Source organism: Schistocerca serialis, chromosome 3, assembly GCF_023864345.2.
Source record: "Schistocerca serialis cubense isolate TAMUIC-IGC-003099 chromosome 3, iqSchSeri2.2, whole genome shotgun sequence".
NCBI classification, from domain to species: Eukaryota; Metazoa; Arthropoda; class Insecta; order Orthoptera; family Acrididae; genus Schistocerca; species Schistocerca serialis.
In genome coordinates, this window is record NC_064640.1 from 114,101,065 (window position 1) to 114,119,231 (window position 18,167).

The window sequence follows — 18,167 nt, forward strand, 5'->3', positions numbered from 1 at the left end:
AAAGACACAACATATTCAGTATAACACATGGTGAGGAAATAATAAATTGGGTGCAAATTTCAAAATCCTTAGGTGTTAATACTGAAGAGAACTTAACTGGAAAAAACACATTCTTTAACCCCTAAAACAACTTCGTTGAGCAACATTTGCATTTAGAATCATTGCAAATCTTGGGGAGAGACAAATCAGTACGTTCACATATTTATGATGTGATATGGAATAATGTTCTGGGGTAACTCATCTTTAGGAAGGAAAGTCCTCATTGCTCAAAAATGTGCTACGAGAGCAATACATGGTGCACATCCATGATCATCTTGTAGACATCTGTTTAAAGAGTTGGGCATACTGACTACTTCTTCACAGTATACTTATTCCCTCTTTGAAGTTTGTTGTAAATAATCAACTGCAGTTTGAAAGGAACAATGCAGTACATAATTACAACGCCAGAAGGAAAAATGGCATCCATTACTCCACATTAAGGTTGTTTTATCACTAAAGGTGTACACAATACTGCAACAAAAATGTTTGATAACTTACCCAAGGATATAAAATGTCTGACAGATAGCAAAATAAAATTTGAAAACAAACTAAAAAAGTTTCTCCTTGACAACTACTCTACACTGTAGAAGAATTTCTATTACTGTAATGTGTAAAAGATGATGGGTAGGAAATACTTCCCCAAATCTGCGGATTTTACAAAGAAATTACTTTATAAATGTTCGGCATGTATCCATATTTAATAATTAAGTTGTGATGTGTATATAAAATGACTCATTACAATTTATTGTGCAAATGATCCATGGAACATGAAACTAACTAATAACTAGATGAGGCGGTCAGTACACAGTACCATCCATGTACCCCTAATTGTTAACTTGGGAATTCTCCCCAAGAGGACAATTCAATTTTTGGAAAATATAGCAACTACAGGAGGAATTGGTATCAGATATCCAAGAGGTGACTAAGGTCCACGCTTCTATCGTTGGCATTCCCTACAGTGGCTTTATATATGTCCTGCAGATCATGACAGAGTTTGGTGTGAGACATTTAGTTGTTTCAGTATTAACTAAGCAGTAAAAAGTTGTTTAACATTGTCACATAACAGTCAAGAAGGTAGGATGAGACAGAGTAACGGGGGTGTGCTAGTGGGCTCCACACTGGGGATACTATTTTCTTGAAATAAAATGAAGACTTGCCCTCATTTACGTTTATAGCAGATAACTCTAGAGCTGTTTTGTTTGCAGATGAAACAAGTATTATTGTTACTAATTGAGACCAGGAACTTAACTGTATGGTAAAACTGGCCCTGGAGACAAGCACCTCTTCAGTGCCAGTGGAGGGGCAGATTCTTTAATTCCATGAAATACACATTGTCTAGTTTGTTAACACAATTTTACTTATTCTGACATCCAGTTCAGCTAGAATAATGGTATGATTAGTGAAACAGAAGACACTAAATTTGTGAGGCTTGGGGCAGATGGCAAGCTTTCATGGAAGGCTCATATTCTAGGCCTGCTGCAGAAGTTGAAGACACCTACCTTTATGGTTATATTATTATTTAGTCAGCACCACTGATATTATAAAATGTAGTTCATTTCACTTACTTCAATTTGTTGATTTTATATGGAATAATACTGATGGGGAATTTAGTACAACACAAAACAATTTTTCCCACGAAAGTAGTGAACACAATGCAGTATGTGGCATTAATTTATGAATTTCACATAGGCCTCTATGAAAAGTGATGGCATCTTGCACATTTACATCGCAATACATCCGCTTACTTGTGAGATTTATACGTAAAAATATTAACTTGGTTACGAGGAAGAGCACCATCCATTCAGAGAACTCAAAACAAAGAAGTAATCCTTATGTTGTGAGCACATCTTAAACATTGTTCAAAAAACTGCTCAATATTCTGCAATATAAATTTTCAATAGGCTTCCACAAGGTGGAAGGAAGGAAGGACGGAAGGAATATTAGGGTTTAATACCCCGATGACACTGAGATCATTAGACACAGAGCACAAGCTCAGAATGTTTCAAGAATGCAGTAGGAAATTGGCCATGCTCTTTCAAAGGATAGGCCTGGAGCGATGTAGAGAAATCACAGAGAACCTAAATCGGGATAGCCAGACTTGGATTTGAGCAGTCGTTCTCCCAAATATGAAAGAAGTGTGCTAACCACTGTGCCACTTCACTCAGTAAAAGAGCTGAACAGTGTTTCTGACAAACCTCAGGTTTTAAACCAAAGCTGAAGACTTACTGTAGATTAGCTCCTCCTATTAACTGTAGGAATAGTTAATAATTACACCATGGAGATGTATTTCACTAAAATTAATGAAATAAAAGACAACACTCCTCATATAGGAGTACTTTAGATATGTTTGATCCTGCAGCTGTAACTGTAAGTTAGTAAAGTAAGCTGGTAAGTATGAAAGACGATTAAGGCTGCTTAAGTTCATCCAGTCATTGTGGTTAATGTTTTTACAAATTATTACAGACCAATACTAGGATGGATCCTACTAGTAGGGCATAGCAGCCATCTTATGATTTCCTTACCCACCATGAAGACTTCTGAAATAAAATACATTACTATATTTTACATATATTATTATTATTATTATTATTATTATTATTTTCAGTGGCATTTTAATTCTGGTATTCAACAGTGCTACATTTTCATTATTTGTTCCCCCACTCCCTGACCTCTCCTCTCGATAAGTTATCAGTTTTATGAAATATTCAATAAAATTGTGCCACTGGCAGTGATGCTCAACCAATTAAAAAAAATAGGTAAACAGTGTATTTCACATGAGTAATTTATTTGTTGACATTAAACTTCATATGGCCAAATGAATAAGTTGTCTACACATGTTGAAAGAGTTGCATAACATCTTCTGGGCCAACAGATATATCAGTAAAACAGCAAGAAAAGGCATGAAGTTTAGCAGGAATGGAAAGTTCCATGTCATGCAGTTCTCTTATGTCACAGACATCAGTGATGACTTAGGCAAAATTCTTTGCTGAGGATGCATTTTAAGTATCTTATAAGATGACATAATAGTAAAGGCAGAAGGATTTTAATGATACCTTGAAGATAAAATGAAACAACACAGATTAGAAATATACAGAAACTGCTTAAGTAATTAATCATAAATGTGTATGGGATCATGCTTGCAACACTCTCACTTAAATTTGGATAGAGTACCAAGGCTCCATCCATCCACCTTTGCAGTCAGTGTAAGTTTAAGTATAGCAGAGATACGCAGATATTACAGTCCATCCTCTGAATGTTTTTGTTTTAGTACCTATTCTTGTTATACAGCTACGAATTACGTTTAAGTTGTTGAAGCAATTAATAACAATGATTTTCAATCATAAAATAGTATTATACATGCATGAATAATAAAGGAGGCACTTACCATAGCTAAATGAATCATCACTACGGTTTATTTCCTTCAGTGAGGCATGTTTGTGTCGTGCTGACAGCTTTTCATCTTGCCCAAGTGCAGGAACGTGACCACTACTGTGTTGATATTTGTGCTGGTCAACAGTTACTGTAGCCTTTTTAAAGTCAGGTCCACTGCTTTGGGCCACATTTCTTGCAAATGGCTGGCTGTCTGTTGCTGCTAATAATTTGGAGTTCCCTTCTTCCCTTTCTTTGCAAACTGTTCTTCTCACTAACCTATCCACATGCTGAGTTTGTTGTTGACTAACATCTACATTCTTAACAAACACGCTATCACTTCCTACAGTACTCTGCTCACCAAAGAACTGTGCACTGGCTGAAGCGCTACTTTGTCCTGGGCATGGTTCTCTTTCATTTTTCGAAGCACTGTTCCCTCTTATAGTTTTGCTAACCAAGGTAGGTTTTTGTTTACTAGGAGGTGGTACTGGTTTATTTAGGAACCCCTTATGGTAGCTCACTTCACTTGAAGACACACGATTTGTAACTATGTCATCGTATCTTTCAGTCTGAGGGACAAAAGATGGTTTTGCTGAAACAGTCAGTTCAGGTTTCATATCGTGCAAATAATGAGACTGCTGAGGATCCAATCTACTTCCACTACTGCTACTGTCCCTAATGACACTTGAAGTCAACTGTTCATGATTCACCCATGCTGGTTGAGAAAGTTTTCTCCCAACAGGCAATATTCTGCTATATTTTGAGTATGTGCTTTCTACCTTCCTGTGTTGATTTCTGCCCTCTGGTTCACACATGACACAAGAAACTTTTTCATCCCTGCAAACATGAGGTGATATTTTGCTTTCTTTCACAGGTTTGGCCACTCTTTGTTCTTCAGCTCTTTGATGGATACATTTTCTGTTTACCGCTTCACTACAGCAATTCACTGGATTTTTTTCAGTCCTAACTGATGAACACTTAATTTTGTTTTGTGAATTATGAGGCTGCGGCCCTCCTGCTCGAGCATTTCTTTCTCCCCTTTCATCCTGGACCACTGGGTGTAAAGCATCTGCATGAGAATGTGGGGAGAGATTAGAGTAGATTTTGGCACCCTGCACCAAATCACTCTGAATTAACACTTTGGAATTACTTTCCTGCCTATCTGAAAGAGTTTTAGCATCACGAACCTGTATATCACTTTTTGACCACACACTATCACTTTCACATTTTACACAACGTGTATCTGAGCCAGATACCTTATCAGTGCTGACAGCTTGTCTGAAGCTATTCCTTCTCTCCCTTACGCCGAGTCCTGTTACAATGCTAGATACCTTCTTCTGAATTTCACCATAAAGTCCTTGGTTCACTGGCTTTACATAAACACTTGAAGAAGCATGAGACTGTCCACTACTTAATGAGTTTCTGTGTTGACACACAGCATATTTTACCAAATTTGTTGCACACTGCTTACTATCTTTCCAACCTCTTCTATCATCTAAATCAGTCTTAGACAAATTGCTTTGACATGTGGACCTATTCTGAGGCCACAGAGCTGCTTTTGCTTCCGATTCCATACTACTGCTGCTGCTGCTACCGCCACCACCACTAACTGACGTTCCTTGCACTTTCCTTAGGTTACCCTTCAGTTCCTCAGTGCCGCAACATTCCAAACTGCTGCTTCTATCACTCACAGAGTTTGCTAACCCATGCAGTTTCTGGCCTCCATCATACCTTTGTTCATTTCCTGCACCTGCTCTGTCTGAAAACTTAGGTGGACAACTATTCAAACTCGGCTGGTTAAAGACGGTCCCCGTTTCCAACCCTCGTCTTTCAGATCCTTCAAAGTGATGTGAAATGTTTGTACCTGAAGACTTATGATTCACTGTGCAGTCTTTTGCTTGCTGCGTTGCAATACACTTTCCTGAACTAACACTTTCACTCCCACAAAATTTTTGACTTTTTACCAAATTTCCTTTTCCTACTGAAACCAAAGACAGTTTTGACTGATCAGAAGAACCTAGAACCCGTAATGACTTACTCCGTTTGATAGGAAGAGCTGGCTGAAAACCAGAACAGTGTGAGGAACTGCTTTCTTCTTTGGGTTCATTCACATTGTGCTGAACTGTCTTTGTTTCACTCTGCCCAAATCGACTCGGTGATAACTGCTTCAAGTCAGGTTTACAAACTGCGCCGAGAGAATGGCTGCGAGTGACCTGTTGTGAATGACGCACTCTGGTCGGAGGATTGGTTGTTTCAAGATCTCCTAGATTCCTCTCAAATATAGCTTTCAGTTTTGCTATCCGCGGTTTCTGTGTGGATGTTACTGATGTCATGACACTGGAGCTGACACTTTCCTCACTAACACTAGTCCTTTCAGAAGCTAAACGCTGTTTCTCTGTTAGATTTTCAACTTCTTTTTCTTGTTTGGAAGCTGCTGTGGAAAGTCTCTTTTTATGTGGCAATGGAGGAGCAGTAGAATTAGATATTTCTTTTTCTCTGATATCTTGTTTCTCTGAAAAGTAGAAAATAACAACTGAATTTGGAAAGTGGCTGCCAAGTACAAAAATAGTAAATTACCACTAGTTTAAATAAAAAAATCTAAATGGAAAACATTATGTGATGTGTGTCCTATAGAATTAATTTATTTTGTTAAGCAGTTTCCAGTTTACAGGGCCATCATCAGACATATTGTGTTTTTCATTTAGAATTATGTTGTGCAACCAAGAAGCTACAGAAGTATCAGTTAACAAAATGATTAAACAGAAGGCAAATACTAAGAGACATTGAATATTCACATTCAGACTTGAGCCATAGCATGTAAATGGCATAAGCCCCCTCAAAAAAGAATTCAATAATAATAATAATAATGATAATAATAACAACAATAATAATAATAACATACAACACAGAAAAAAATTATAAATGAAGAACAAAAAGGCTGTTGCAAAGGAGCACGAGGATGTAAAGTGCAACTGATAATAGATGCAGAGGTGACATATCAAGCTAAAACTAAACAAAGGTCGCTACACTATGCATACATTGATTACCAAAAAGCTTTTGATAGTGTACCCCACTCATGGTTACTACAAATATTGGAAATATACAAAGTAGATCCTAAATTGATACAGTTCCTAAACATAGTAACGAAAAATTGGAAAACCACACTTAATATCCAAACAAATTCAAATAATATCACATCACAGCCAATACAGATTAAGCGTGGAATATACCAAGGAGACTCATTAAGTCCTTTCTGGTTCTGCCTTGCTCTGAACCCACTATCCAACATCCTAAATAATACAAATTATGGATACAATATTACTGAAACATACCCACACAAAATCACACATCTGCTATACATGGATGATCTAAAACTACTGGCAGCAACAAATCAACAACTCAACCAATTACTAAAGATAACAGAAGTATTCAGCAATGATATAAATATGGCTTTAGGAACAGACAAATGTAAGAAAAATAGCATAGTCAAGGGAAAACACACTAAACAAGAAGATTACATATTGGATAACCACAGCAACTGCATAGAAGCGATGGAAAAAACAGATGCCTATAAATATCTAGGATACAGACAAAAAATAGGAATAGATAATACAAATATTAAAGAAGAACTAAAAGAAAAATATAGACAAAGACTAACAAAAATACTGAAAACAGAATTGACAGCAAGAAACAAGACAAAAGCTATAAATACTTATGCTATACCAATATTGACCTACTCATTTGGAGTAGTGAAATGGAGTAACACAGACCTAGAAGCACTCAATACACTTACACGATCACAATGCCACAAATATAGAATACATCACATACATTCAGCAACTGAAAGATTCACATTAAGCAGAAAGGAAGGAGGAAGGGGATTTATCGACATAAAAAACCTACATTATGGACAGGTAGACAATTTAAGAAAATTCTTTATAGAACGAACAGAAACTAGCAAAATACACAAAGCAATCACTCATATAAATACATCGGCTACACCACTGCAATTTCATAACCACTTCTACAACCCTTTAGATCACATAACATCAACAGATACGAAGAAAGTAAATTGGAAAAAGAAAACACTACATGGCAAGCACCCGTATCATCTAACACAGCCACACATTGATCAAGACGCATCCAACACATGGCTAAGAAAAGGCAATATATACAGTGAGACGGAAGGATTCACGATTGCAATACAGGATCAAACAATAAACACCAGATATTACAGCAAGCATATTATTAAAGATCCCAATACCACAACAGATAAATGCAGACTTTGCAAACAACAAATAGAAACAGTAGATCACATCACAAGTGGATGTACAATACTAGCAAATACAGAATACCCCAGAAGACATGACAATGTAGCAAAAATAATACATCAACAGCTTGCCTTACAACATAAACTTATAAAACAACATGTTCCCACATACAAGTATACACCAAAAAAAGTACTGGAGAACGATGAATACAAATTATACTGGAACAGAACCATTATAACAGATAAAACAACACCACATAACAAACCTGACATCATACTCACCAATAAAAAGAAGAAATTAACACAACTAATCGAAATATCCATACCCAATACAACAAATATACAAAAGAAAACAGGAGAAAAAATTGAAAAATACATCCAACTGGCTGAGGAAGTCAAGGACATGTGGCATCAGGATAAAGTTGACATTATACCAATTATACTATCAATTACAGGAGTCATACAACGCAATATCCACCAGTACATCAATGCAATACAGCTACATCCAAACTTATATATACAACTACAGAAATCTGTAATTATTGATACATGTTCAATTACCCGAAAGTTCCTAAATGCAATATAACACATACCATACAGTTAAAAGGAAGTGACGCTTGATCAAGGTCCGCGTCACTTTCCATTTTTAACCAGACTTAACGTCTGAGAAAGTAAAGAAATAATAATATGGAAATAACGTATGTGATTTGTAGAATACTTTCATGTATAGGAGTATTCAGAATACAGGTTGTAAACATCCACAACACTCAAATCAGAAAGCAACTTTATTACGTAAACACATTACAATGCACAGTAGTAGTAGTAGTAGTAGTAGTAGTAGAGGGGTTTTGTGGGCGCACGACAGCAAGGTCTTCAGCGCCCGTGCAGTATCATAGTGAGGCGGGTGTCAAGAAAAAAAAAAAACCTCAGAACATTGACAGAAAACGGAACAGAAAACACGGGGAACAATCATTGAAAAAATGTGCTCACCCACACCAAAGCGTGGGATGAAGCAGGGTGTCAGCAGTAAAACATGGACAACACAGGAAGAAAATGGTAGAGGGAGCTAAAACAATGTAGCAGATGGAAGTGGCTGGCTGACCACAAGGAAAAAAGGGAGGAGTCAGCCACTCTGCAACACACTAAAACCTCCAGCCTAAAAGTTGAGGCCAGAGTCCAGACACATCACAAAACTTAAAAACCCTAGACACACACGCCTCATCGTCAGCTAAAACACAAGGCAGATCCCCATCAACTTGTGCTTCTGCCCGTGCATCACGGTATAAAATGCAGTCTGTTAAAATGTGCCGGACAGAGATGTGCACACAACAAGCATCACAAAACGGAGGATCCTCCCGCCGTAATAAAAAGCTATGTGTGAGAGGACAGTGCCCGATCCGAAGACGTGTGAGGGCCACCTCTTCCCGCCTGAGCAACCGGCAGGAGGAACGCCACGGCCGAGTGGTTGACTTTACCGACCGCAGTTTATTGGCCGTCACCGCCAGCCATTTGTCCTCCCACAGCTCCATGCACTTCCTGTGGAGTGCAGCGATGACTGACTGCAAGGGGATAGGACACTGAACCACATCCTGCTCCCTGCAGGCCTCCTTGACAGCCCGATCAGCCTGTTCATTGCCCCATATGCCGACATGACCAGGCACCCAGCAGAAGGATACCTCTTTACCCCGCTGTTGGAGCAAGTACAGTTGGTCATGTATCAGCTGGACCATCTCCTCAGTCGGGTATAGGTTCTGCAGCGATTGTAAGGCACTAAGAGAATCGGAGCAGAGAAGAAATCTATCGCCCCGAACACGATGCATCTGCTCCAGTGCCTTCAGGATCGCGTGGAGCTCCGCTGCGAAAACGGTATATTCAGCAGGGAGGCGAATCCGGGTAACATGATCAGGGAACACCACAGAACAGCCAAGGAAATTCTCCTGTTTGGAGCCATCCGTGTAAACGACAGTGAAACCGTGATGCACATCTAAAATGTTAAAAAACAGTGACTGGAATGTAAAATCTGGCATGCCATTCTTCTTAAAACGAGTCAAATCTAAAAGAAGTTTGGGTCGCCGGAGGAGCCATGGTGGAGATCTGCTCCAACCGCGACGTAAAACACGAAGACCAGCCACAGACATCGCAGCGAGGCAATCCTGTGCGCGAATCCCATAGGGCTGCATCGCACGTTGCCGGGTATGAAATAACCGTGCCAGAGGAGGCTGAGCAACGGTATGGTAGGCAGGTGTGTAGGGTGTGGACAAAGTTTTATACGCCTGGCGTACAGTAAGTAGCCGTCGCCGCATATGAAGTGGCGGTTCACCTGCCTCTGCACAGAGGCTTGGGATGGGGCTAGGTCGGAATGCCCCAGTGGCCAACCGAAGCCCTTCATGGTGGACAACGTCCAAAATCTTTAAGTACGAAGGCCTCGCAGACCCATACACCGTGCACCCATAATCGAGCCGAGATCGCACAAACGCCCTGTAAAACTGGAGCAGACAAGTCCTGTCAGCTCCCCATGTACTGTGGCTAAGACATTTTAAAATACTTAAAGCCTGAAGCGACCGCCGTTTCAGGTCTTTAAGATGAGGTAACCACGTGAGCCTCGAGTCAAAAATGAGACCCAGAAATCTCACCGTGTCTTTAAAAGTAAGAATAGTGTCCCTCAAGCGAAACTCAGGAAAGGTTAAAATCGAACGAGAACGGTTAAAAAGAACACATACAGACTTCTCGGTGGAAAACTTAAATCCACTCTTCTGCGCCCAGTCATCCAAACGCCTAATCGTAAGTTGCAACTGATGAGTTGTCGTTGCAAGGCTTGAAGAAGAGCAGAACAAAGAGAAATCATCCACAAACAAAGAACACTGGACAGGATTTTTCACTAGGGACGTAATGCTATTAATAGCGATGGCAAACAGAGTCACACTTAAAACGCTACCCTGAGGGACACCATTCTCCTGCTCAAAGTGATCAGACAGGACGTCACCAATTCGGTATCTAAAATATCGTGGCGAGAGGAAAGACTGAATAAAAAGAGGAAGACAACCACGAAAACCCCATTCGTGAAGCTGCGCCAGGATGAGATGCCTCCAAGTGGTATCGTAGGCCTTCTCGATGTCGAAAAATACACCTAGAAGGTGGTGACGGCGGAGGAAAGCTTGTTGTATAGCCGCCTCCAGGAGGGCAAGGTTATCGAAGGTGGAACGAAACCTCCTGAACCCACACTGAAAGCGACTAAGGAGTTGCCGGGATTCTAACATCCAGACAAGGCGGCGGTTGACCATCCGCTCCAAGGTCTTCCCTATGCAACTAGTGAGGGCAATACTACGGTAGCTACTTGGGCTCGTGCGGTCTTTCCCAGGTTTTAAAAAAGGGATTAAAACTGCCTCACGCCACGCGTCAGGAAAGTGACCCGACGCCCAAATGTCATAAAAAATTGCGAGGAGGAGTTCTCTGTTGCGCATTGTGAGGTGCCATAGCATACTGTAATGGATCCTGTCGTGACCAGGGGATGTGTCACGAGCTCCAGACAATGCAGAATCCAGCTCCCACATAGAAAATGGGCAGTTGTAAACTTCATGAGAGGTGGACTGGAAGTTCAGACTACATCTCTCAGCAACCGCTCTATGGCGCTGGAGACCTGGATCCTGACTGGTTGTTGCAGTAACTGTGGCAAAATACGCTGCCAGAGTCTGGGCAATGTCTCGCGGAGCCATGTGGAGAGTGCCGTTAGTCATTACAGCAGCTATGGGGCACCTCCCTCCTCTGCCAGAAATTCTCCGGATGGTCTCCCACACAATGGAACTTTTGGTGGAACGATTAATGGTATTCAGGAACGTTTGCCACGACCTCTTCTTGCTCTCACGAATAATGCGGCGACATCTTGCCCTCGCCACCCGAAAGGCTGCAAGATTCTCAGCAGTCGGCCGACACTTGAACCGACGCAGAGCCGCACGCCTGGTCCCGATTGCAGAGCGGCAGTCGGCACTCCACCAAGGCACAGGCGGCCTTTTCCGGTGGCCTGTGGACTGTGGAATGGATGCTGCAGTGGCGTGGTGGACCGTGTGGGTAATATGATCCACCCACATCTCAACATTCGCACAGTGTTCGAATTGGGCCAACTGGCTATAAAGCGTCCAGTCAGCTCCACTGAGCACCCATCGTGGTGGTCACCTTTCGGGGCTCACGCTATCTGGCAGGTGAATCCAGATAGGGAAATGATCACTGCCGTGCAAGTCAGCGACCACTTCCCAGTGAGCACTGGCGGCAAGAGCAGGAGAGCAAAGCGAGAGATCAATGGCAGAGAACGACCCAGTCACCGTGCAGAAATGAGTACTCTGTCCTCCATTGAGCAAGTAGGCACAGGATGACAGGAGAAGCCTCTCAACTGCTCTACCCCTGGGGCAGGTAATTGCAGAGCCCCAAAGCACATTGTGGGCATTAAAACCACCACAAATAATGAATGGCTGGGGGAGCTGTGTAAGAAGGTCGGTGAGGGTCGCTTCATCAAGAGCATCATGTGGGGGCAAGTAAAGTGAACATACAGTCAATGGATGATGCACGTGCACAGACACAGCGACGACCTGTAAAGTCGTCGTAAGTGAGAGAGGCGAGGGGTGGTAGTCCGTCCTGACGAAAATACCTATGCCTCCTCTAGCTCTCTCTCCACGCAGGTCGTCCTGTTTGTGGAGTGTATAGCCTCGTATCTCAGGGGAGTATGATGGATGGAAATACGTCTCCTGGAGACAGAGACATAGTGGTCTACCCTGAGAGAGTAGACGAAGTTCCTCCACATGCGTTCGCGTTCTGAACCCTTGCAAGTTCCACTGGAGTATGGGAGCCATCTATTATGCGGGTAGCACCTTCATCCTGTCTCTCCGACGGGGCGGAGAGACTGCAGCAGGTGGAGGGGCAGGTGTGGGGCGAGATGATTTCCCCACAGACATCGGATTCCATCAACTCTGGGGAAGAGTCAGAAGAAGCCTCACGGAAAACCACATCTGCATGGTCAGATGGTTTACTACGGGATTTGACCCGCTGTTGTTGCTGTATGGGAGCTTTCTGCGGTTTGGTGGGCTTTGGGGGAGCTGATGTTGGAGTGGTAATGGCTGTACAGGGCTTCGGAACATCCTCAGCTGTTGGAGGCGTCAGGGGCTGGCCCAAGTTCGCCACTGTACCTTTGTCTGCCATTCAAATAGGGGCTACTGGCTCCGAAACACTGGCTGCGTTGCAAGTGCACTGACAGCTGCATGTATTAGTGCCAACACTCACCACCTCTGTCTGCGTGGAGGCATCGACTTTCGGAGTAGGCTTCTGAACCAGGGAGGCAAAAGACGTAGCAAATGTGGGAGGTTGCATCGACTTAAAGATCTTCTTGGCCTCACCATAGGGGATACACTTAGTTGTTTTTATTTCCTGGACTTTGCATTCCTCTAAAAATATTTGGCAGTCCCTACTCCAAACAGGGTGGTTCCCAGAGCAATTGATACATTTGGCTGGAGAGGAGCAACCAACTCCGTCATGAGCAGCGTTACCACAGTTGCCACAAGTCGCGTCGCCTTTGCATCCTAAGGTGGTATGCCCAAAACGCTGGCATTTGAAACAGCGCATTGGGGTCGGGAAATAAGGCCTCACACTAAGGCGAAGAAAGCCAGCTTTCACATGTTCAGGAAGTTTCGTGCTATTGAAGGTTAGAATAAAGGAGTCGGATTTGACAAGATTGCCATCAACCCTCCTCATGATATGTTGATCATCAACGATACCTGCCGGAGCCCACTCACGTTGCAGTTCTTCCTTGGGAATGTCAACTAGATCCCGGCACGTCACAACACCTTTGCTATAGTTCAAGGTGCTGTGCAGTTCAGTGTCTATGGCATACTCTCCAAGGCATTTAGCAGATTGGAGGTTAGTTGCTTGCTGAGAAGTGGAAGTTTCCACTAATAAGGTCCCATTACGTAAGCGCTTCACCGATTTTAAGGCGCCACAGATTCCCTCCAATCCCTTTTGTATATAGAAGGGCGAAACCTCCTCAAAACTACCCTCCTTCTGTTTCACAATGAGAAACACATTCGGATTACCAGAATGCATTCTGTTACCTAAGACTGGACTTTTTAAAGAAGCGCCGGAGTCTGGGGGACTGACTGCACGGGCCCTCTTAAGAGACTGGGTGTTAGAATCTTCCAGCGGCCCACCCTTTCCGCTGGGAGGAAGAAAAGAGGATTTCGAAGGATCCATCTCGGTCCCACGAGCAGCTAGGGAACTACAAGTCCACCTAGACAGAGCCCCGCGTGCCTAGGTAAGCCTTATACAACTGAGGTGCGGCAGGTTCCCCAGAGGTTGCCCGCTATCGACTGTTCCACCTCAACACCCATGCATCTCATCAGCGCGCAGCACACCTTGAGATTGAGGGGTGTTTTATAGAGGTTGATTCCATCCTCGCGATCCGGGCGGTCAAGCCAAGATCCCCATTCCCTGAGACACACAACGTTCCACCGCCGCGCTGCACGATGGTCGCTGAAGTATGCTCAGAGGCTACGGTGACAGGGGACGGGCGGCGCGTACCAGTCCCCAGCTCAGGAACCCCGGGGTCACCAAGCCCGTACCCAGCAAATGAATGCTGAGCCCCTGGGGGCTACAATGCACAGAGACAGCTGAAAAATCCCCTGAATAAAGAGCAATACTAGCTGTACAGAACATTGACGTTTACAGATTCATCTAAAAAATTTTGAATCTAGGACCTGGGGAGAGAACAGAATGACAGGTTAACTACATATGCAGAGGTTTTGTTAACAGCTGCACAGGAAATGCGAAAACATTGTGAATTATCGAGTAAAGTATTCACTGTTTTTTCGAGCTGGTGGAAAACTTTGAAATTCAAAAAATGTGAATTTGTGAGAAAGGAAAATAAGTTTCTGGGGCACATCTCACAACATCTGGCATCGGTATGGACCCAGAAAAGTTAACAGCAATTGATAAGCGTTAGTCTCTCAAGAATAAGAAACAGCTTGAAGCATTTCTCGGCTTTGTGGATTTCACCACAAGTTTGCAAAGGGGCAGGCTTTTAATAGTCCACATTTTAATAATCTGCTAAGAAAAAATAGTGCTTTTATATGGATGGAGGAGTGTCAAAACGACTTTGAAGAACTGAAAAAGGAACTATAAGGAGAAATCAAACAAAACTGAATATCTTCCACAATGGGACCATGGAATGGTTCCATTCAAAAATAATCACCACACATGTTGAGACATTTATCCCACAGGGAAACGAGATGATCAATTCCTGTTTCGTAGAGTGTGGTCGACTGCAGATGGATCCACAAGTACACTCGGTCTTGAACTTCCTTATCTAACAGAAACTGACATCCACATGTCTTTCTTCAGGTCATCAGAGATATGAAAACCACATGGTAAATGATCCGCTTTACTGGGGATGTTGCAGTATTTCCCAAGCAAATCGATAAGGCACAGCCTTTGTCTGATTGGCAGTGTGGGGGTGGGGTTACCATGCAATAGGATGATTTTAACTGACAGCATTCCTGGGTATTCTGACTTTATGGCGTGTTGTAGTTTCTGTAAAGTGCCTTCATAGTGCTGTGCATTGGAAATCAATAAAGCTTAGGTATGGTATTGTGAAAAATCCAAAATTTGTACAGTATTACAAAATTTTCAAAGATATTTTTTATGGGCATAGAGATTTTTATACTGAAGAATGGTAAGTTTGTTGGCAATCGCAGTTTGAAACTGAGGTAATAAATTACTTCCTTCCAGCATTACGGAACTGAGGACCTAAGAAGTGCACTGTAAAATGTTCGAGTGTAATAATAACCATCAATAATGTGTTGAAGAAGGTAACAGATTGTTTAAAGTTATCCAATATTTGCCACAGGGCAAAGTGGTAGACAACACACATAAGGGACCCATGCAAAACATAAAACCAAAAGATAATTTCAAATTAATTAATTAATTAATTAATGGATCTCTACAGTCCCCCCCTCCTCAAGGACTTCTGGGAATTTTATATGCATATCAGTAGTGTTGGAAGTCTTCTCCAAATTTATTAAACTATACCCCATGACAAAATCTGACAATAGTATTCCTCCTATAGTGTTATACACTATTCAGTCAGTGTAACTTGGCACTATATCATTAACTAATCATTGCCAGAGCTGAAAGGCTTAAGTGGCAGAAAATTATCTTAGGACCAAAGGAATATTGAACCCCTCAACCACTACTCAGTGGCAACCACTACTGCGAGAATGATCACTCACAGGTTGGTTTGGTTGTTTTGGGGAAGGAGACCAGACAGCGTGGTCATCGGTCTCATCAGATTAGGGAACTATGGGGAAGGAAGTCGGCCGTGCCCTTTCAGAGGAACCATCCCGGCATCACTCACAGGTCACATGGAGCATAAGCACGATATGAAAGCTACTGCACTGCATTGGATACAATTACAAAGGAAGAAGGGAGATTAGGGTTAACGTCCTGTCAGTGACACCATTACCGTTGAAAGTTTGAACTAGAAAGGGTGGGAAATTCATTGTGGTCTGTCATAGGAACAACACTAGCATTTGTCTTCATTTAGGAATCCAAGAACCTCATCATGAATGGTCATATAGAGATTACAATCTTTCTTTTCTCAAATTGGAGTCCAATGCTTTACAATGCTTTAACCACTGTGTTTTTCTGCTTTGTGCCAAGATTACAGAGAACTCAGATATGCAACTCCATGTGCACAGAATGTACTAAGTGGTAGACTGTTATGATCTTGATGCTGAGAAAATATATTTTGGAAACTCAGAGGCTCACTGGATATTGATGTGGATGTGTAAGGTTTGTCTGTTCAAAAAATGGTTCAAATGGCTCTGAGCACCATGGGACTTAACATCTTAGGCCATCAGTCCCCTAGAACTTAGAACTACTTAAACCTAACTAACCTACGGACATCACAGACATCCATGCCCGAGGCAGGATTCGAACCTGCGACCGTAGCGGTCACGCGGTTCCAGACTGAAGCGCCTAGAACCGCACGGCCACACCGGCTAGCGTTTGTCTGTTCCATTAAGGTAAGCAGGCAGCAACCTGTGGCACAATTGCCTTAAGGATATCTTATACAACAGAGCTTTAGAGCATAAATGACGCTGGGGGGGGGGGGGGGGGGGGGGAAACAGGGCGTATACGCGGACAAAGAAAAAAAATTCCCGGATCCTGGATATCCCATTTAGAAAATATACTTTTTCCCAGGCAAAAATACACATTTTCCGTGCTAAGTGACAGTAGGTTTTCTGTAGATTTTTCCTTGGAACTGTAAAACTTATCAATCCTTTGAATGGTTAATGTTTTACACACTGGCGTAGAACTTCCTGGAGAAAAAAAGAGGGGGGGGGGGGGAGGGGAAGTTTTGGAAAGACTTTTGATGAGGAAAAAGGACAGAAGTTTTGGAAAGACCTTTGATGTTCAGCAACATATACGCTGCGTATTTGCGTATTAGGAAAGTATAAATTCGGTTTGCACCAAACACATGATGTTAGCTTCCAGAGTGTTGAAATCGAGATTGTGATGTCCTTTTGTAAGCTAGTCATATCTCATGCCATGTGATCTCACCGGCCGATGACAGCAGATATTCAGAGCATAGGACACATGTTATAGTCAGCCGATAGCAAGATCACTGTTACATAGCGCGAACACACAAAGAGGAAAAGTTAATGGTTTACATTAATATACATAGTATAGCTACAAGAACAGCTAAGCTTTCACATATAATATTGGTCTTGAAGATTAATAAGCTACAAGAGAAGCTAAGCTTCCGCGTGTAATATTGATCTTTTTTTGAGAGTGTTGCACTTTAAGATACATCACACAAATATGCCAGTAAATTTAAAATAATGACATAAATGTCTGGTCTTCTGGGCTCAAAATTCTTGTAAGTGGCTGGTCCTCAAAGTGTTCAGTTATAAACACTCTGTGATTTAAGAAATTCATCCCATTTTCTCATTCATAACATAATTCATCTTGCGTAAAGAGAAATTTACTTTGAAAGTAATGCTTTTCGAACCAATACTATCCTGAGACTGTTAGAAATAGGTTCTATTTAGTAGTTACCAGAGAGTACCAGAAAACAGGCATTATTGCGTGTGCGCAGCTGCAGTGCTGTAGGGGATGAGGAACCATTACACCAACAACCTGAAAACAGCTTTCGCATCCTGCAACTACCCTCCCTACCTGGTACAGAAGCAAATAACCAGAGCCACTTCCTCATCCCCTCAAACCCAGAACCTCCCACCGAAGAACCCCAGAAGTGCCCCACTTGTGACAGGATACTTTCCTGGACTGGATCAGACTCTGAATGTGGCTCTCCAGCAGGGATACGACTTCCTCAAATCCTGCCCTGAAATGAGATCCATCCTTCATGAAATCCTCCCCACTCCACCAAGAGTGTCTTTCCGCCGTCCACCTAACCTTCGTAACCTCTTAGTTCATCCCCATGAAATCCCCA

The 18,167-nt window shown here is 42.2% G+C and overlaps 1 protein-coding gene across 1 annotated transcript in view; it reads right to left on the reverse strand.

Annotated features, from left to right (window-relative positions):
- The window catches only part of LOC126469802 (uncharacterized), a 129,497-nt gene that overhangs the window by 45,366 nt on the left and 65,964 nt on the right, over positions 1 to 18,167 (reverse strand). Inside the window, exon 7 of the mRNA XM_050097060.1 lies at positions 3,425 to 5,920. Within this exon, the coding sequence (XP_049953017.1) occupies positions 3,425 to 5,920 (2,496 nt within the window). The remainder of the gene's footprint in view (positions 1 to 3,424; positions 5,921 to 18,167) is intronic.